This window comes from Staurois parvus, unplaced genomic scaffold (genome assembly GCF_062004578.1).
Source record: "Staurois parvus isolate SC_StPar_1 unplaced genomic scaffold, SC_StPar_1.0 ptg000697l, whole genome shotgun sequence".
NCBI classification, from domain to species: domain Eukaryota; kingdom Metazoa; phylum Chordata; class Amphibia; order Anura; family Ranidae; genus Staurois; species Staurois parvus.
The window spans coordinates 3,021,128-3,043,021 of record NW_028318493.1 but is presented as its reverse complement, the minus strand read 5'-3'; the positions used below and the strand labels follow the sequence as shown (position 1 = coordinate 3,043,021).

The 21,894-nt window shown below is 43.9% G+C and overlaps 1 protein-coding gene across 1 annotated transcript in view; it reads left to right on the top strand.

The window, feature by feature from the left end:
* Nucleotides 1-21,894, top strand: part of NHLRC2 (NHL repeat containing 2) — a 64,678-nt gene that overhangs the window by 17,362 nt on the left and 25,422 nt on the right. The window contains exons 5-8 of the mRNA XM_089653055.1: nucleotides 888-1,017; nucleotides 5,311-5,389; nucleotides 7,065-7,296; nucleotides 10,255-10,377. Coding sequence (XP_089509181.1) covers nucleotides 888-1,017; nucleotides 5,311-5,389; nucleotides 7,065-7,296; nucleotides 10,255-10,377 — 564 coding nt within the window. The remainder of the gene's footprint in view (nucleotides 1-887; nucleotides 1,018-5,310; nucleotides 5,390-7,064; nucleotides 7,297-10,254; nucleotides 10,378-21,894) is intronic.

Below are 21,894 nucleotides of genomic sequence, written 5' to 3'. Positions count from 1 at the left end.
TATTGCTTTGGGACATCCCACATAGTCATGAATAGCCTGCTCTGTGTGCCGTGATGTATGACAAAGAAAACGTGGATTTTGTTCTACATACTTACCTATAAAATGCATTTCTTGGAGTACATCACGGGACACAGAGGTCCCGACCCTCCTTTCTGGAATTTTCATTGCTTGCGACCAAAACTGAAGTACTTCCTGTATAGGAGGGGTTATATAGGAGAGGACCTTCTGTCTAATTGGTTGGCCAGTGTCCATTCATCTATAGGTGTCCTATAACCCACATAGTCATGGATAGCCTGCTCTCTGTCTTTTGATGTACTCCAAGAAATGGATTTTACAGGTAAGTATGTAGAAATATCCAATTTTTTGCTTGCACATGACTGGATGATGGAAGTCAGCAGAGCTTCCTCCCCAAGCTCTGGAGCAACTGCACTTGCAAAGTATATTTGCCTTTAGTAAATCCACCCTACTGCCTCCTGTTGAGGAGGCTAAGTTGTTATCGATCTATCGACAGGATTTTTTTTTTTAATAAGTATAATGTTTATTGAAGGTTAGCTTGCTGAATAGTCAGTAGTATTCTAGACGTTACATCATAGCAGAATATCCAATAATAGATGCATTACAGCGAAGGAACCATAGTATACAAATAATGATGATATCACTAGGTTTGAAAAAAGGTATGTAATCAAAATGTCATTATCATGTTGATGGGTGAGGGAAGTAGGAACCGGGGAAGGCCATATAAGCAGATTAATCTTGTGCTTTGAGGTCCACCAAAAACTACATATTCATCACCTGGATAGCTAAGTTGTTAAGTATCCATTCAAAAATAATAATTCACATATGTAACCTTTGCAATATTAATTGCCTGCAATAAAATATATCCCCAGATTGATCTTGAAACGTTAACAGTGAGCACAATAGCTGGCACTGGGAGTCAAGGAGTCGACAAAGTTGGAGGAGCTCAAGGAATTCAGCAGCCAATCAGCTCACCCTGGGATGTTGTAGTTTGTCCATCAGGTAATCTGTTTATTGTTACTTGTTTCATGTACTCTGCTCTTTCCTCAAATGTCTATAAAATGGAAAATATATTGTGTAATGGGCAGGGTGGCTAATTGGTTAGCGCTTTGCTTTCCTTTTCCAGTATTGGGTTTGAAGTCAGTCTGGGACACTATCTGCCTGGAGTTGAAAGTTAGGTCCATATATATTTGGACACAGGCACAATTATAGTTTTTTTCAGGTGTTTACCAAAACATATTCAAGCTATAGTTGTTTAATGGATATGGGCTGAAAGTGCACACTCTCAGGTTTAATGTGAGGGTATGTACATCCAAAGTGGAGGAAGGGTTTAGGAATTACAGCTCTTAAGAGTAGCCACCCCCCCTTGTTCAAGGGACCAAAAGTAATTGGACAATTGAATCAAATGCTGTTTCATGGCCAGGTGTGGGCTACTCCTTCGTTATTTCTTCATCAATTAAGCAGGTAAAAGGTCTGGAATTGTTTCTAAGTGTTGTATTTGCATTTGGAATCTATTGTGAACCTACATCATGCGTTCAAAGGAGCTGTCAATGCAAGTGAAACAGGCCACTGTAAGGCTAAAAAACGAAACAAATCCATCAGAGAGATAGCAGCAACATTAGGAGTGGACAAATCAACAGTCTGGTACATTCTGAGCAAAGAATGCACTAGTGAACTCAGGAACTGTGTGTGTGTGTGTGTGTGTGTGTGTGTGTGTGTGTGTGTGTGTGTGTGTGTGTGTCAGTGTCAAAAAAATGGAAACACTATTTGACAACATGGAAGTGATATAACATTCTTTTCTTTCTTCTGTGTGATGAGACACCTAGCTAACAGGTGGGAAGCCTCACGTTTCTCATTCACTGCGTGCGCTGCTTGTAATATGTCATGACGTGAGCTTACTGAGCATGGCTTACATGAGTCATGTCAGAGCTTACTGAGCTTCAATGAGGGCAAATTGTTGGCGTCCGCTTAGCTGGTGCCTCTTTGACTAAAGTTGGCAATTTATTTGCCATGTCATGAAGTACAGTATCAAAGCTTATGACGGCATATACAGTTTCCAGGAAAATGCCATCTGATAAGCATAAGTGTGATTGACCTGATCAACTGAAAGAGACAGAAGCACAATGTGCAGGATCGTGGCCAGGAATAAGAAAACAACTGCTGCAAAAGTGACTGCAAAGCTCAATCGCAGTCTTCCAGAGTGGTGCAATATCTATAAATCGTGAATAATTGATCAATGGAAGACTGTAATGTGGTCCGATGAATCAAGCTTCACACTGTTCCCAACCACTGGGCATGTTTACTTGTGGCAAACACTGTCCCAAGCTTACGACCAGGACTGTCTTCTGCCAATGGTAAAGCATGGTGGCAGTGCAATCATGGTTTGGGCAGTCATATCTTGGTTTTCTCCATATTAGGTAACGATCCCGTTCTTCTAACTAGTGTATGTATGTGTATAATATATATACACTATATTGCCAAAAGTATTGGGACACCTACCTTTACATGCACATGAATTTTAATGGCATACCAGTCTTAGTCCGTAGGGTTCAATATTGAGTTGGCCCCGCCCTTTGCACCTATAACAGCTTCACCTCCTCTGGGAAGGCCGTTCACAAGGTTAGGAGTGTGTCTACGGGAATGTTTGACCATTCTTCCAGAAGCACATTTGTGAGGTCAGGCACTGATGTTGGACGAGAAGGCCTGGCTCGCAGTCTCCACTCTAATTCATCCCAAAGGTGTTCTATGGGGTTGAGGTCAGGACTCTGTGCAGGCCAGTCAGGTTCCTCCACCCCAAACTTACTCATCCATGTTTTTATGGACCTTGCTTTGTGCACTGGTGTGCAGTCATGTTGGAACAGGAAGGGGCCATCCCCAAACTCTTCCCACAAAGTTGGGAGCATGAAATTGTCCAAAATGTCTTGGTATGCTGACGCCTTAAGAGTTCCCTTCACTGGAACTGAGGGGTCAAGCCCAACCCCTGAAAAACAACCCCACACCATAATCCCCCCTCCACCAAACTTTACACTTGGCACATTGCAGTCAGGCAAGTACCGTTCTCCTGAAAACCACCAAACCCAGACACATCCATCTGTTTGCCAGACAGAGAAGCGTGTTTAATCACCCCAGGGAACATGTCTCCACTACTCTAGAGCCTAGTGGTGGCGTGCTTTAAACCACTGCATCCGCCGCTTTGCATTGCACTTGGTGATGTAAGGCTTGGATGCAGATGCTCAGCCATGGAGACCCATTCCATGAAGCTCTCTACACACTGTCGTTGTGCTAATCTGAAGGCCACATAAAGTTTGGAGGTCTTTGGCTATTGACTCTGCAGACAGTTGGCGACTTCTGCACACTGTGCGCTTCGGCATGCGCTGACCCCGCTCTGTCATTTTACGTGGCCTACCACTTGGTGGATGAGTTGCTGTTGTTCCCAGTTGCTTCCACTTTGTTATAATCCCACTAACAGTTGAGCGTGGAATATTTAGTAGCCAGGAAATGTCACGGATGGACTTATTGCACAGGTGACAACCTATCACGGGACCACGCTTGGAGTCACTGAGCTCCTGAGAGCGACCCTTTCTTTCACAAATGTTTGTAGAATCAGTCTGCATGCCTAGGTGATGATTTTATACACCTGTGACCATGGAGGTGATTGGAACACCTGAATCCAATGATTTGGTGGGCTGGCCCAATACTTTTGGTGTGTGTGTTTGCTGACAGCTACAGGTCCTCTTTAATGATTATACAGTAAATATATATGATCTGGTGGAGGGGGAATGAATAGCTAATATAATGGCAGACTCAAACGTTTACCATTTGAATTATACCCTTATGGAGGTGATGAAATTTTTCAATACGTTTACATAAAACTAAATATTCTCCCTATGATTATGCTGTACAGAAAGCTGTCAGGAACTCGGCAATTACTGCTTATGCATGAAAGATACAGTCACGATTCCTCCTTTGTAAGGCTACACAGAAACACGCTGCATTCACCCACAAACCTACTTGATATTAAACCTCTACAGAACAGAATACACAGCATGGCTAAATAGCTCCTGAAAATGTTAATTGCCAGGCTGCCTGTTAGGCTCCGTTCACACCAATGCGTTTTTTAGTGCTTTTTGCAGAAACACACTACAGTTCATTTAACATGGTTTCCTATGGAACATGTTCACATCTGCTTTTTTGAGCTGTTGTACTTTAGGAAAGGGTTAGGGACTTTTTTAAAAAGCAAAAAGCAGCATTTTTGCTACAATAGAGCTCAATGGGAAGCTGTTGAAATGCATGGTAGTGAGTTTTTGCCGCGTTTTGCGTTTTTGCATTTTTATTCTGCCGAGCAACAAAAAAAATTACACTTTAACAAAAAAAAGAGCTGAACAAAAGGCGGTAAAACCGTGTCAAAAACACATGTAGAAAAATGCAAAATGGACAAAAGCAAACTGCAGGCAAAACAAAAAAAAACACCCATTAATGCAGCACAATCAAAATCAATCAAAAATGTGTTTGAAGACTGCAATATCTGCTGCAGAACTGCATAGAAACCATTCAGCTTCCAGGTTTTAATGTCAAAGCTTAAATGAACAAGCTGAAGTTAGAAGCTGAATGGCTACCGTGCACAGTGAACCAGTTTTAGTAAATATTTCTACTTTAAAGCATATTTTGAATCAATTTCTACTTACAAATATATCAATTAAAATAAAAAACATGGGGAAAAAGACATATAAATTGTAAAACTATGCGGAAATCAATTAAATCTGTCCATCCTATCAATAATGTAATTCAAATACAAAAACATTTTGATTGTGCAAAAAAACCCAATTAAGTGTGATATTTATATATTTCTTTATATTTGAATTGGATGAATGTCATTCATTGATTTGCACATATTTTTACAATTTAAATGCCTTTTCGCATTTTTTAAAAATCTCAATTGATATTATTGTCACAAGTTTGATAGAATTTTGAGTGCTGTGCTGTGAATTTTGTTATGCCAATATATTGATATTTGACATAGCAGTTATAAATATATCATTTAAGTGTAGGGATAAATTGGTGTTCTCTCTCTATCTGACCTCTCTTCTTTTTTTTCTTTTTTTTCTCTTTCTTTCTCTCATAATTTAAGCGGGTGGTGGAAGAGTAGGGTCACTAAATCATGCATTCCATATCTTCTCAAATTCTGCGCTGCAGATTCTGCAACTTTTCTCCCTGTGTTAGAGAACAGAAGAATTAGAAAGCTGTCATTTATGTATACCCTCCTGAGAAGATAAATTTGTCTTGTTTATTCTTCAGGTGTGCTTTGGATAGCCATGGCTGGGACTCATCAAGTCTGGGCTCTCCTTTTAGAAGAGGGGACATTGCCCAAGGGAAGGTAAAGCCCCATTCATTGTTCTACTGCATGTTCAATCTTTCATATTTGTTTTTGATGACCACACAGTCTTTAGCTGAAATCCATCAAAAACATTTTATGTAAGGACATATGGTGGGAGGTTTGTATTACTTGTTTTGATCTCCTGGGAGGCTCTGCTCTTCAAACCTACACTCCTGAAATACTCTGCACTGCTGGAGGACTCTGCTCCTTCCTCTATAACTCTCCTCTCCTGAAATACTCTGCACTGCTGGAGGACTCTGCTCCTTTCTCTATAACTCTCCTCTCCTGAAATAATCTGCATTGCTGGAGGACTCTGTTCCTTTCTCTATAACTCTCCTCTCCTGAAATAATCTGCATTGCTGGAGGACTCTGTTCCTTTCTCTATAACTCTCCTCTCCTGAAATACTCTGCACTGCTGGAGGACTCTGCTCCTTCCTCTATAACTCTCCTCTCCTGAAATACTCTGCACTGCTGGAGGACTCTGCTCCTTCCTCTATAACTCCTCTCTCCTGAAATACTCTGCATTGCTGGAGGACTCTGCTCCTTCCTCTATAACTCCTCTCTCCTGAAATACTCTGCACTGCTGGAGGACTCTGCTCCTTCCTCTATAACTCTCCTTTCCTGAAATACTCTGCTCTGCTGGAGGAGTCTGCTCCTTCCTCTGTAACTCTCCTCTCCTGAAATACTCTGCACTGCTGGAGGACTCTGCTCCTTCCTCTATAACTCCTCTCTCCTGAAATACTCTGCATTGCTGGAGGACTCTGCTCCTTCCTCTATAACTCCTCTCTCCTGAAATACTCTGCACTGCTGGAGGACTCTGCTCCTTCCTCTATAACTCTCCTTTCCTGAAATACTCTGCTCTGCTGGAGGAGTCTGCTCCTTCCTCTGTAACTCTCCTCTCCTGAAATACTCTGCTCTGCTGGAGGACTCTGCTCCTTCCTCTATAACTCTCCTCTCCTGAAATACTGTGCATTGCTGGAGGACTCTGATCCTTCCTCTATAAGTTCAGGTTGACATCTGTGTGGGTGGTGCCGCTGCGGATCCGCACAAAAATCCATGCAGCCGCACCACCCACTCAGAGAAATGCAGACCCGCGGGTGGGTGCCATTAGTTCTGACCAAGCCGCCTGCACTGGAAAACGCAACTGTACTGGGAACTGAGGTTCCCGTGTGGGCTGTGTTTTCCAAAGAAGAGCAGGGACTTCTTCACTGCGTGTCACGGACGCGGGAGTCTATTTAAATGAATGGGCTCTTGTGCCCGTGCAAAACACGGCCGCATAGATGTGAACCGGGGGGCTACTCTCCTCTCCTGAAATACTCTGGCCCATTGGAGGACTCTGCTCCCTCCTCTATATAACTCTCCTCTCCTGAAATGCTCTGCACTGCTGGAGGACTCTGCTCCTTCCTCTATAACTCTCCTCTCCTGAAATACTCTGCACTGCTGGAGGACTCTGCTCCTTCCTCTATAACGTTCCTCTCCTGAAATACTCTGCACTGCTGGAGGACTCTGCTCCTTCCTCTATAACTCTCCTCTCCTGAAATACTCTGCACTGCTGGAGGACTCTGCTCCTTCCTCTATATCTCTCCTCTCCCGAAATACTCTGCACTAATAGAGGACTCTGCTCCTTCCTTTATAAATCTCTGCAATTTCTGACGATGATGTTGTCTCCCTCCAGCGTCCTCTGTAAAGGAACATGTATTCGGTTTGCTGGAAGTGGAAATGAAGAGAACAGGAATAACTCTTATCCTCAAAAAGCTGCCTTTGCTCAGCCATCTGGACTAACCGCTTGCCCTATGGAGCCCTGGAACTGCCTTTTCATAGCAGACAGCGAGAGCAGCTCCATCCGCAGCGTATCACTGAAAGACGGCGCTGTCAAACATTTGGTGGGAGGAGAGCGAGACCCGATGGTAAATGTTCTGTTGTGCACATTATGCAGTTGTCCCCATAGGGTTCTGATTATTGTGATGACAACTAACTGAGACTAGAAGGGGTAATTGTATATAAACAAACGACTGATGGTGTCTGTGTACAAGGGCTGAGGTGGCTGTTTTTAACCAGTTGTGGATACTGGGCATGCTACACTACCAAAAAACGTCATTGAAGTATACAGGACTTGCGTAGTATGCCCTTTCCTTCTGTCCCCTCCCCGCATTTCAACACAATTTATTTTGACAGCTAGAACTTGCGGTGTAAACAGAGTAGCTGTAGAATCTGCTGCTGTCAAAAAATGGGCCATCTGGCACAGTGTTTATAAACATTATTCAGGGGCAATAGATCTATAAAGTAACATTGTTACTTTTAAAGTGATATTAAAGGCATTTTATGGTATACTTACTTGCTCTGTGCAGTGGTTTTGCACAAAGCGGCTCTGAGCCCCCCCACCAGCATTCCAGATCCCTTCCTCCAGCTAAGTGCTCCCTATAGCAAGCAGCTTGCTATGGGGGCACCCAAGCAGGCTTGTTCCAGAGCTGCTGCTCTGCGTGTCCATTCACACACAGAACCGTGGCTCTGCCCCACCCCCTCTCTCTCCCAATGGCTCCCGCTGCTGTCTCAGCCAATGAGTAAGGAGTGTTCCCAGAGAGCCAAAGCTCTCGTGCGCATCGCTGGATCACAATGGGGCTCAGGTAGGTATGGGGTGGAGGGCTACTGCACACAGAAGATTTTTTACCTTCATACATAGAATGGATGACGGTAAGAAAACCTTCAGCCTTTACAACCACTTGAAATCTACTTTAAAAATATATAGGATGAACCAGCGTTATATCCCCACGCTCACGAAATGGGGAAATTATTGGTATACGAACATAAAATGAAAATTATTAAACCAGTAATTAAATATTTAAACCAAGCTGCTGTTTTAAATAACAAAAAAATCTATAAACAGTGACTAAAAAAAGTACACATAATGTGTACTTTTTTTTTAGTCACTGTTTATAGATTTAAATCTACTTTGTTTCATTCCTCTCTAGATAAGGGATGAGTTTCCATCTATATATGATGTTGGTTAAAGTGGAGAAAAGGATACCAACTGACCTTTTCCGATCATGCGACTGCCATGATGGCGAATCATGGCGGTCACATGACCCTAAAACCCGGTCCTCCTCCCGGCTTCTGAAACTCTTAAAGGGCTGGGATTCGCCGGTTCAAAGGGGTTAAATTTACCTGAGCCTGGTCTCGATCCAGCAATGTGCACAAGAGCAGCAGCTCTCACAGATCTGTCCCTGTTTGCTGGGCAGATTGATAGCAGTGGGAGCCATTGGTTACCCCTGCTGTCAATCAAACTCTGTGACGAGGGCGAGGGGCGGGGCCAAGCCACCATGTCTGGGTTGATAGGTGCAGACAGGAAGGCTCTGGAGTGAGCCCACACAAGTTGGCCGCTTTCTATGGGGGCACTCGCCTAACAGGAGGAGCCAAGAGCGCCGGTGGGGAACCGAAAAAGAGGAGGAGCGGGGCTGCTCTGTGCAAAACCATTGCATAGAGCAGGTAAGTATAACTTGTTTATTATTTTAATTTAAAAAAAGAATGAAAGGTTTATTTTCTCTTTTAATTGTTATTTCTTCAGTTTTTTTATCTGTTTTTCTGCCCATTAAAAATTAAGCTTGTTTTTTCATTTATATTTATTTTGGTGTTTTATTTCATTTGTAAATACCTTTGCAATGTTTTGTACCAGAATCATGATTTTAGTGTCATTTTAATCAGGCTAAATTACAGAATAAAAATTATACTTTTATCTGCAATAACAATAGTTGTGTACATTATCAATGATAAAATAAGAAAAAAAAAACGCCTTTTTTTTAGTTTGTTTTTTGTTTTTAAATTGCATTAAAAATCATTTTTGCAAGTCAATATTCTAAAAAAAGATATATGTATTAATTATTATTACTATACAGGATTTATATAGTGCCAACAGTTTGCGCAGCGCTTTACAATTGATTCTAATTAATGATAAAGGTATTGCCAGGGGCGGACTGACCATTTGGAAACTCGGGCACTGCCTGAGGGCCCGGGGTCAGTAGGGGGGCCCATGAGATGCCCCTGGTACATTTTTCATAGGATTTTTTGAGTTTTGGCAAGGACACAGGGGCCCCATGATACCCTATTGCCCGGGGGCCCCATGAGTTGTCAGTTCGCCCCTGGTTATTGCCGAATACACAGGCCCTTAGCAAAAATGTAAAACCTGCTTTGCTCCATAGTCGGTGTACAGGTGTGAGCCGATCTGGTTAAATTTTTTTCAAAATCTCAGGTTGAAAACAAAATACAGTAATGTCAGGGCGCGGTGCAATGTGAGCGATGCCCTTGTGATCCCATGACTGCTTTACACCTGAACAGTGAACTCAGGATAAGAGATTTCCCAGGTGAGCAGTTTTTACCTTCTAGCTCTTTTTGAGACAGAAAGCGTTCTTTCACACAGGGCGGACCTGTTTAGCAGATCTGCTTGCTCAGCTGGGTATCTCTCTGCTGATCCCCGCTGAGCAAGTGGATGACAGCTCTGTGTCTGCTCCGCTGCTGCAGAGTGGACACAGAGCTGCTCGCTCTCCTCAATGGGCGGTTGGATGAAAACGGACCGCCTGTTCTATTTCATCTGACCTGATCCTACGGACAGAAGGGAAATTGGATCCCCATCTGTCCCTTTTTAGTGTATCAGATCGGATCAGATGTTGGTGGGTGTAAATGGACACACGTCTGTTTACACCCTTCTCTCCATAGAGGAGAATGGAGGTTCCGATCGGGTCCGCCTGAAAAATGAATGTCTGTGTGAAAGAGCCCAAAAGGAGTTGATATGGACCCAGGACACCTGATGGCTCGTCTCTATGACAATGCTGACACTCTGTATATTGATACCAGTATCTCTCCCTCTATTACAGAACCTGTTTGCCTTTGGTGATGTTGATGGGACTGGAATCAATGCCAAACTGCAGCACCCTTTGGGGGTGGTCTGGAACCAGAAGCAGAATCTACTGTATGTGGCCGATTCCTACAATCACAAGGTAAGTCCAGTCTGCTAATGGCCACCCATGACCAGGGGCGGACTGACAACTCATGGGGCCCCCGGGCAATAGGGGATCATGGGGCCCCTGTGTCCTTACCCACACTCAAAAAAGCCTATAAAAAAGGTACCAGGAGCATTTAATGGGGCCCCCTACTGACCCCGGGCCCTCGGGCAGTGCCCGGGTGCTCGAATGGTAAGTCCGCCCATGACCTCTGCTTGATGCTGCGTAAATGAAAATGTAAAATAAGATATTCCATTCTAGCAATCCCTTTGAGACACATTTGTAGAATAGGGTCTAAAATAGAGGATTTTCATCTACTTTCGTCTCTACTGTAGCCTTGCCTGTCCTCTAACTGGCCAAAAGTATGTGAACTCCCCTCCAAATTATTGCCTTCAGGTGTTTCTAGTGCTGGTAATACTAAAGAATACAAAGGCATTTTTAGGACCAGTTCACATCATGAATCACACAGGAGGGTGCTGTGCGTTCCTATGTGATCCAGGTGCAGTGTGATTTTGGCCCATTCAATTCAGATGGGCTGCAATCGCACTGCGCCAAAAGTAATGCATGGAAAAGCACTGCAACTGGATTGCATGGTACATGCAAACCAGTGCGAGCAAACACACTGCGCGTGCGACCTGCATTTAGGGTGTTGTTAACATTGCACTGATACCTGCTGCAGATCACAAGGGCAGTGCGTTTTGAATGCGGTGCGGGAAATGGGCATGGAATGCAGGCTTTCGGCTCCACGTTCTAGTGTGAACGGGCCCTTAAACAATTGTGAATTTCCAACCTTGTGGTGACAGTTTGGGGAGGGAGGGGAGGGGGGGCTTTTATTTTTAACCATCCAGCTCCATAAAGACATGGAAGGGGTAATTTATGAAAACCTAAGCAGCAGATTCTGGAGCAGTTGTACATTGCAACAAGTCAATCTCTGTCTTTCATTTTGAAAGCTTAAAGTGTTACTAAACCCACAACAGTAAAATCCATCTGTATATGCAGTAAAGCACGCTTGTTATACTCACTGTGGAATCTAAGGGGTTAATCCTCTGCATTGTGTAAAAAAGATGGTTGATCCTGTCTTCTCTGATCCTCCCCTTCTTCTAGTGTCCCCCTGTTATCTCTTGATAAGACATATCGTGTGGAGACACTGCACACTCAGTTTGGTCTGTATTGCTAGAGAGGTTGTTTTTTTTCTTGGGAGAGTGCATGCGATCAGCACAGGGCTGATCAGCACAGGGCCAATCAGCACTGCCCAGACAGAGGTCAAGGGTTCTGCATCCTCCTAGAGAAAACTCCTCCTACAAGCTTTAACCAGTACCTGGCTGGACACTGATAGAAGTCACAAGACTGCTCTAATTGCTGATGGGAAAGGGTATTTAGCAGTTTATATTTACTAAAATAATTACACTTCCATGTTTTGTGTACTGTGGGAGACCGGATATAGTGAATGCAGAGTCCTGGGAGACAAGATAAGTGAATACAGGGTCCGGGGAGACCAGATGTAGTGAGTGCAGGGTCCGGGGAGACCAGATGTAGTGAGTGCAGGGTCCGGGGAGACCGGATATAGTGAATGCAGGGTCCGGGGAGACCGGATATAGTGAATGCAGGGTCCGGGGAGACCGGATATAGTGAATGCAGGGTCCGGGGAGACCGGATATAGTGAATGCAGGGTCCGGGGAGACCGGATATAGTGAATGCAGGGTCCGGGGAGACCGGATATAGTGAATGCAGGGTCCGGGGAGACCGGATATAGTGAATGCAGGGTCCGGGGAGACCGGATATAGTGAATGCAGGGTCCGGGGAGACCGGATATAGTGAATGCAGGGTCCGGGGAGACCGGATATAGTGAATGCAGGGTCCGGGGAGACCGGATATAGTGAATGCAGGGTCCGGGGAGACCGGATATAGTGAATGCAGGGTCCTGGGAGACCGGATATAGTGAATGCAGGGTCCGGGGAGACCGGATATAGTGAATGCAGGGTCCGGGGAGACCGGATATAGTGAATGCAGGGTCCGGGGAGAGCGGATATAGTGAATGCAGGGTCCGGGGAGAGCGGATATAGTGAATGCAGGGTCCGGGGAGAGCGGATATAGTGAATGCAGGGTCCGGGGAGAGCGGATATAGTGAATGCAGGGTCCGGGGAGAGCGGATATAGTGAATGCAGGGTCCGGGGAGAGCGGATATAGTGAATGCAGGGTCCGGGGAGAGCGGATATAGTGAATGCAGGGTCCGGGGAGAGCGGAAATAGTGAATGCAGGGTCCGGGGAGAGCGGAAATAGTGAATGCAGGGTCCGGGGAGAGCGGAAATAGTGAATGCAGGGTCCGGGGAGAGCGGAAATAGTGAATGCAGGGTCCGGGGAGAGCGGAAATAGTGAATGCAGGGTCCGGGGAGACCGGATATAGTGAATGCAGGGTCCTGGGAGACCAGATATAGTGAATGAACGTTCCTGGTTTTAATAACACTTTAAAATGTAGGTCCTACTGGATCACTTCAGGCTGGCCCCAGTTGCAGGTATAGCTATGCAAAACATTAAAAATAAGTGCTTATACTGTTTAAAATCCAGTAATACACTGTCTCATTCTGCTCAGCACATGCTCAGTTGTTCTCTATTTTTTGGCTCTGTGCTGAATTTGTAGAAACCGATCTGCTGGCAGCCTAAATATTTACTGCTGCTCAGGGGCTTCAGCAAAATGGCAGCCTCCAGCAAGAGTAAACAGGAATAATGCTGGAGGTGAAATACAGCACACACTAATTTTGATAGCATAATCATTAATATGAAATGTATGTTCCTTGCTTCATAACTGTATTTTTTATCAAGTAGTTAAGGGTAAAAGTCCAGCTTAACTGAACAAGCTCACGATAGAAGCTGGTTGTCATGCACAGCTGGTCAAAGTTCCGTCTGCTCCAGTTTTAGCAAATGTCCCCCTTTGACCAGTTTGGTGCTGAGGAACTGACCTTGAACTTGCTGAACACTATTGGGATGAAATGGAACACCAGTTGTGAGTCAGATCTCATCTAATATCAGTACCTGACCTTACAAATGGGCAGAAATCCCCACAAACACTCTAAAATCTTGTGGAAAATCTTCCATGAAGAGAGGAGGGTGCAAATAGCTGTTGTAGCTGAAGGAGGGTTTGGGGGTGGCAGGAGGCAACCCCTATATTAATGCCCATGGCAATGGATTTGGTATCTTATGTTCATCAAGTTTACATAGGTGTGTCATGGGTCCACAAACGTGTGGCTACATAGTTTGTGTGACTTCTCACTTGATATTTTATTTTATTTGGCACTGTAATTGTCTGCTGTAGATATTAAAGGGTTATACAAGCTGCAAGGAGGACAGGCTCAGGTGGTAGTGGTAAACCATGCACTTTGTTTCAGCAAGGCAGTAAATACAGTTTAGTACAGGAGCATAAAACTAGCGAAACATCTGCTCGTCTGACTAAAGGGTGCCCTGTTATGAGTTCCACAAAACAAACAGGCAGCATTTGTACATTTTTAGTGTTCTGTCAGCAGTCAGCCTGTTTCACCCAACAGCATGCTCTCACATAGCAAAGAGAAAGCTCTAAGCATCGGCCAGCTCACATATACAGGGTGTCCCTAAAATCTGGACCCATAGTGCATCATTTCAATACATTTTTCAACAACATTTTATTTAATTGGAATATTATAGTGTTACTAAACCCAGGACCCTGCCTTCGCTATTTATGGTCTCCCACAGTACACAGAACATGGAAATGCAATTATTTTAGTAAATATAAACTGCTAAATACCTTTTCCCATCAGCAGTTAGAGCAGTCTTGTGACTTCTATCAGTGTTCAGCAAAGCACTGGTTAAAGCTTGTAGGAGGAGTTTTCATTCTCCCCTGATTTTCCTATGGGGCTGCAGGACCCCTGACCCTCTGTCTGGAGTCTGAACGGCACTGATTGGCTTTGTGCTGATCACAAGGAAAAAAAAACTCTCTAGCACTACACACCAAACTGAACATGTGCAGCTTGCCCACAAGGCTCTGTTGTGTCAGCAAATGGATTGGGGACAGTAGAAGAAGGGGAGGATCAGAGAAGACATTATCAAACATCTTTTTTTCACTTCCGCCTAGCACTAGGAACCCTCCCAAAGTAAAAAAACAAACTCTCTAGCCATACACATTAAACTGATCTTGTGCAGAGTGTCTTCTAGAGCTCTCTACTAACAGCAGATGGATTGGGGACTGTGAAAGAAGGGGAGGATCAGAGAAAACAGAACCAAACAGCCTTTTTATACAATGCAGAGGATTCACCCCTTAGGTTCCACAGTGAGTATAACAAGCATATACAGACTAATTTTACTGTTGTGGGTTTAGTAACACTTTCAATAATAACATCTTTAATGTGATTTCCAACATTTGTGAGGCAACGTTCCGTGCGATTTACAAGATTCACATGAACCCGATGCAGTGACTCCACATTTCCGTCAATTTGAGCACATTTGTTCATGATGCATTTTTTCAGGCGATTCATATCTGTGCTTTTCATTGAGTACACCTTCTCCTTTACGTCAATCGCTAAAGTCGCCCTGGAAATCAAAACATCACAATGGCTATGTGTTGGGCAAAGCTAATCGTTATAAATGATGTCCTCGGTTATAGGGGTTGGCAGAGGGTTGGCAGGCGAGGTCACTAATGATAGTTGTATATGGGTAGTGATTAGCACATGACATGACTGTGTTTGGAGTGATATCTTCTGGGATGCCAGTGATGGTGAGCAAAGGATTTAAGTGACGTAATGCTGAAAACTCTCATCATTAAAGCTGATATCCAGCTTTTGTGAAGTTTAACCCCTTCCTGCCACTGCCGCCTCCTGGCCCTGTAAGAGCTTTTAAATGCTGGGAGGCAGAGACGGGCATTTGGCTGTCACAACGGTCACATGATAAGAAAGCTCCCGAACGCAAGTATGCATTGGGCGCTTTCCTGGTCCCTGTCGGTAATTATGATGGGAGCAGGGGCAGACTGACCATTTGGAAACTCGGACACTGCCCGTGGGCCCAGGGTCAGTAGGGGGCCCCATGAGATGCCTCTGGTACCTTTTTCATAGGCTTTTTTGAGTTCGGGCAAGGACACGGGCCCCATGATCCCCTATTGCCCGGGGGCCCCATGAGTTGTCAGTCCGCCCCTGGTTGGGAGCATGCAGGGCGCTCACTCTCAGCACAAAAAAGTGTTTACTTAGGGCTGCATATATGTTTTAGCTCTGAAGAAGGGGGTTCATCTCCCAAAACGCGTCAGCTTATCCCTAATTAGGGCACATCTTTGTATTGACTGCCATTGCAGACTACTTATTCTGCTTTTATTCTCCTTTGGTTTGTGAGTATATATCTATTTTATTTCACAATAAACACATGGTGTGCCACGGTAATGCACAATGAGAGTGCGCCCTTGTTTGCTTTTGTTCTGCAGCCTTTCGGTATTAAAGCCCACCCATCGATAGACACACATATATGTGTACCATTGGTGGGAAGAGGTTAAGGCTCCATTCACACTTGTGCGTCTTCAGAATCATGCGATTTTCATTGCGACTTTACAGTGTGACTTGATGCGACTTTGGATGAGTACGACTTTGACCAAGGATAATTGTTTCTGCTGTACAAAGTCGCACACAAGTCACATGTACAACATTCAGGTGCAACTTTCATGTGACTTTGGAGGGTATACATGAAGTCTTTGGCCCACAATTCGCATGAAAGTCGGACCAAAGTAGTGCATGAACTACTTTGAAGTTGCACAGATATGAATGGTTCACAATGGGAAACATGGGGGGCAACGTGTCATGCATGACAAGTTGCAGAAGTGTGAATGGAGCCTAAATCTCCTAGATTGTAAGCTCGAAAGAGCAGGGCCCTCGAACCCCTCGTGTATTGTATTGTTACTGTCTTGTCTCATGTTATGTCCCCCTTGCTACTGTACAGTGCTGAGCAAACCCTTTTGGTGCTATATAAATACTGTATAATAATAAATAGTTTAGACCATTGGAGCCTCAGCTACATTTTATATACAGTGCTGTGTTCTGGGAGAGGGATGGGAACTTCCATCCCACTCCCTAAACAAAAGAGAGTCGGTATGAGCGCTGCTCAGCCAATAACGGGGAGCTTCGTATTTTACAAATGAATACAGAGCTTCCTTTGGTTGGCTGAGTTGGAGATTGCAACATCATCCGCCCACCTCAACCAATCAGAAGATGTTTTGTATTCATTCATAGAATACAAACCTTGCTGTGAATGGCTGAGCAGCTCTCATTGCAACTGTTTTGTTCTGGGACTGGGATAGGAAGTTCCCATCTCACTGTCTGAAAACAGCACTGTATACTGTATGTAGCTGAGGCCACATGCAATTCATGCAGTGCACACATCCACTGCATCTGTGAGTGGAAGGTAATGGTTCGTTTGGACCAACTTGGATTGATCCAAACAAACTGTTTAAACTTCGCTAAAAGCTGGAGATCCCATTTTAAAAATTTTTGTGGGATGGTATTTTTCATCTGTCAGATGTGAAAAGTGCCAACTGCCCAAATTACTGACAACTTGGAATAGCGGGTGTGCATGTCACGTTTCTGAAATCTCCTCTGTGGTGTGATCTCATTTATCGAGGTCAGGGTCAGCACTATAAATCGGGAGGTTCCGTGTAGCCTACCTGTCGGGGTTTCTTTCCCCAGACACTCCCCATGTCTTATGTCTCTCCATATACAGTAAGCACAGAGGACAGGACCTACCCAAGCTGTGTATGCAATGCAATGTTCCTTGCCAGGGGTCTCTACCCAGATCCCATGCTCCCTGCCCCTATAAAGAGAGCTGAAAAAAAAATAACTGTTATTTATTATTATACTGTATTTATATTATTATTATACTGTATTTATATTATTATTATTATTATACAGGATTTATATTATTATTATTAATATTATTATTATACAGGATTTATATTATTATTATACAGGATTTATATAGCACCAACAGTTTGCTCAGCGCTTTACAATATAATAGGAGACAATATAGCAACAATACAGTTCAATACCAGAGGGTTAGGAGGGCCCTGCTCCTCCAGTATCCTGCAAATTCAGAAGAACATGCCACCTTCTGGGAACATCTCGCCCCATAATGCAGCAGTGGTTGTGTTGTGACATGTCAAGGATGCTTTAAAGCATATACCCCCCCTCCCCTCCCCTCTCCTCCACTGCCAATATTGAAGAGGAAGGTAGGGGTATGTTTGGAAGGAGGAGAGATAAAATTGAGCAGAGAAGAGAGGTGTGTGTTTTTTGTTTATTTTTTTTTTTTAAGCCCAGATTTTTTTAACCACTTGCCCACCTGAGGATTTACCCCCCTTCCTGACCACGCCATTTTTTGCATTACGGTGCTGCATGGTCGTGCAACGCTGCACCCAAATGAAATTTCCGTTCTTTTTTTTTTTCCCCACTAATTGAGTTTTCTTTCGGTGGTATTTGATCGCTTGTGTGTTTTTTATTTTTTGTGCTGCCAATTTTGAGAAAAAAACATTGTTTTTGACTTTTTTCTATTAAACATGTCCAGTAAAAAAATGTAAAAAATAAAATTTCGTCATAAATTTAGGCCAAAATGTATTCTGCTACATGTCTTTTGCTAAAACAAAAAAATCCCAATACCTGTAAATTAATTGGTTTACATGAAAGTTATAGCATTTACAAATAGCGGTATAGATACTGGAATTTTTTTTAATTTTTACTAGTAATGACGACGATCAGCGACTAATAGCGGGACTGCGGCAGGCATTCTGCCACTTGGGGGAGCTGACTTGGTGTCACTGATATCCCCAGTGACACCAATACAGTGATCAGTGCTAAAAAAAATGCAATGGCACTGGGCAGGAAGGGGTTAACATGAGGGTTAACTGTGTGCTGGGTGTTTTACTATGGGGCCATGTGTGTGTGCTTCACTGTGATCACACTGCTTTGCATGGCTGTGCTGTGTATAGCCATCCAAAGCAGTGTGCAGAAGCTGACAGGGAGGAGAACTGTTTTGTTTACAAACAGTTCTCCTCCTCGTCGGAGTTGCTCGGCAATCACCGGGCGCCAGTGAGTAATCACTGGCCGGGACCCGATGATTGACAGCCGTGGCCGTGAGTGGCGGCACGGGTAGGGCGTGCTCGCGCCCCCTACCCAGAAATGCAAAATCACATATATATATATGTGATTTTGCACACCCATGCCACCCTGTAGCAGTATATTTGCTATAGGGCAGTCGGGAAGCTGTTAAAATAAAAATATAGTTTACAATGCACACATAATCAAACAGAAAGTAAAATAGACATGATGGGTGGCTCTAAGCCTCAACCAATCATATTACAATTCAACAAACAGTTGTACCTGCTTGACAGTTACATAATATAAAACAGTACAATGCATTTAATAGCTTATATAGGAAGAAACAGACCACGGAGCAGATCATTAGGTGACAACATCCCTAAGAAGGGAAGACAACGTGCAAAAACTTTGGGAAACAAAAAAAAAAAAAAGGACGTTCGGGCGTAATCCATGTATCAGACAAGCGCTCATCACCGTGCCATATTGTGCTATCTACAAACCTATAGGAGACACCAAAGAGTAGAGAAATACTACTGCATCAACAGAATATCATGTACATTTCCCTGACCAGGACAGGAATTATAGTAAGGATTATTTAGCAGTCCACGCTTAGTAGTAAAGGCACGAAAAAAGGGAGTAAGTATGAGTAACACCCAGTCTGCTGCACACAAGAGCTGCAGGCCTATACATTGGAACTTCTCGTCCATGCTCCCCACATTCTCTCAAAAATACAATATGTTTGGTAGGTCAGTTTCTCCAATCTAAGAATGGCAATAACCTCCCTAAGCCATTGAGTAACCAGTGGAGGAGCAGCAGAAAGCCACTTAGTGACTATTAGTTTCCTTGCTAAGTACAGGAGTCTACTTGTAGCTATGATTGTTAATCGGTTAATTGGTATTAATTGCCAAGTTGATCAAATCCATAACATCAGTACCGGAACAATTTAGGGCATCACCAGTAGATGTGCCTTAAAGTTCTGGAGTCCTTTGAGCATCTAGGGCAAAGAGGAGAGTCCCTGCGACTATATTTATGCAACCTTTCAGGGGTACGGTACGTTCTATGTAGAATGTATATTTGTGACAACTGTTTAGAAGGAGAAGGAATCTAAGGGCAGCACAGTGGCTAAGTGGTTAGCACTTCCGCCTGGCAGTACTAGGGTCGTTGGTTCGAATCCCAGCCACGGCACCTCCTGCCTGGAGTTTGCATGTTCTCCCTGTGCCTGTATGGGTTTCCTCCGGGTACTCTGGTTTCCTCACACACTCCAAAGACATGCTGGTAGGTGAATTGGATCCTGTCTAAATTGTCCCTAGTATGTGTATGTATGAATGTAAGTTAGGGACCTTAGATTGTACACCCCTTGAGGGTTAGGGACTGATGTGAATGTACAATATATATGTAAAGCGCTGCGTAAAATTGACGGCGCTGCATAAGTACCTGAAATAATAACAAGGGAACCATTTTTAAAAGAGACCACTCACTGATCCTTGGAAATTGTGCCCATATCCAGTTCCTATTTAGCTTTACAAGGAAGTGGGGTCACCAGCAAGACAGAGTTTAGTAAGCTCATATATACGTAGGAGACATTACCCCTCCTGGTAGTAGCTTTGAGTATGGTATTGAGCCCTGAAGACCTGTAGTATGTAAAGTGGGGTTAGGTTGTGCTGAGCACGTAATGTGTGCAGCAACTGCAGGAACTGATTTAAACAAGTGCGTAGCTCCTTCCTCCATTTCTTACAAGTCTAGCTGGGAGAGAGATCTGGGATTCCCCATTGAACCGGAGGATTGGACTAAAGCCTGGTCTTTTATCTCTTGTTGTTTATTCAACACGACCACAATGGAAGCTGCATATAAAGTTCTTTTGAGGTGGTATTGGGTCCCTGCCTGCATTGCAAGTTCAAACCCCAAGTATGATGATCGATGCTTCAGAGGCTGTGGCCAATGGGGCGACGTGGTTCATACCTGGTGGTTGTGTCCACGCCTCACGGGGTTCTGGTCAGGGTTTTTGGCCTCGTATACTCCATATTCCACATCCCTGTCCCCAAAGAAGCTAAACTGGCCCTGTTACATTGTCCGATTAGGGGCTTATTTTCTCACCAACAAAAATTAGCCATCTACCTGTTTATAGCTGCTAAACTTGTCATCGCCAAGGCGTTGAAGAAACCATCACTGTCCTTTCACATGGTGAAAACTAACCTGACAACCTTGATGTTGCATGGAAAGATGTCCAGCATCCTACACGATTCTCATGCAAATGTTTTGAAAGTATGGAGTCCCTGGTGGACCTACGCCTTTCCCACCCTATCCCCATTTGGTTTGGGTATTTCCTGAGTTTTGACTTCAGCCCAGGCCTGCAGGAACTTCCACCATCCCTCTCCACTTGTCTTCTTCTTCCGGTCCTCTTCTTTCTGCCTTTACCTTTTCTGTCTTTCCCTATCTAGCTTTTCTTTCAATCAAATTAAAAACATTATTTCTGTAGTTTTCCACACTTATTTTTTGAGCCCCCAGGACTAGATTCTGGGTCATTAAAGCTGTCCTAAGACTGCACTGTAAATAATTTTATTGTAACCGAAGTTGTTATAGCCAATCGCCTGGTTTGTCATCTGTTTTTTTGCCTTATACCCATGTGCGGGCGACCAGTTGTATTGATATGTTATATGTTTTAATTACAATATTGAACCAGAAACAAGTGCGTAGAAGAGAGAATTTGTCCTGCAACTGTTGTAAGGACTTCACAGAGAAGATATTTGGGCTGTTACACTGTTATGGTGCACTCTGCTAGAATGGCGCTGCACTGCAGCCAGGGGCGGACTGACCATTTGGAAACTCGGGCACTGCCCAAGGGCCCAGGATCAGTAGGGGGCCCCATGAGATGCTCCTGGTATCTTTTTCATAGGCTTTTTTAAGTTTGGGCAAGGACACAGGAGCCCCATGATCCCCTATTGCCCGGGGGCCCCATGAGTTGTCAGTCTGCCCCTGACTGCAGCCATCCACAGGCAACCCTCACCAGGCCCATGCCCATGCCCTCCTGCTGACTCAATGGGACCTGAGCCCGGTACAGTAATATTGCCTGTACGTTCCTATTGGCAGCCCCGATCAGAGTAATGGTCTATCTAGCAGTACTTGATACTTTTCTAAGTTCTAATAAATGTCATACATACAGAAACATATGGGGATTATATTGCATTTGTGTGCACTAAAATTATATGAATTAATTTTTTCTGAAAGTATTTTTTTTTTAAGACTTGATAGTCAGCTGTGCGAAGATCTTGCAACCAAAATCTGCTTTTATAAAATATATAACTAAATAACATGAATCAATGTGGTTGATTTAATAAATGCAGATAGACTGTGCGTTTTGCACGCTCCAGAGCTTGGCAAATGAGGAAATGCTTCACTTTGCAGAAAATACCCAATCATATGCAAGGAA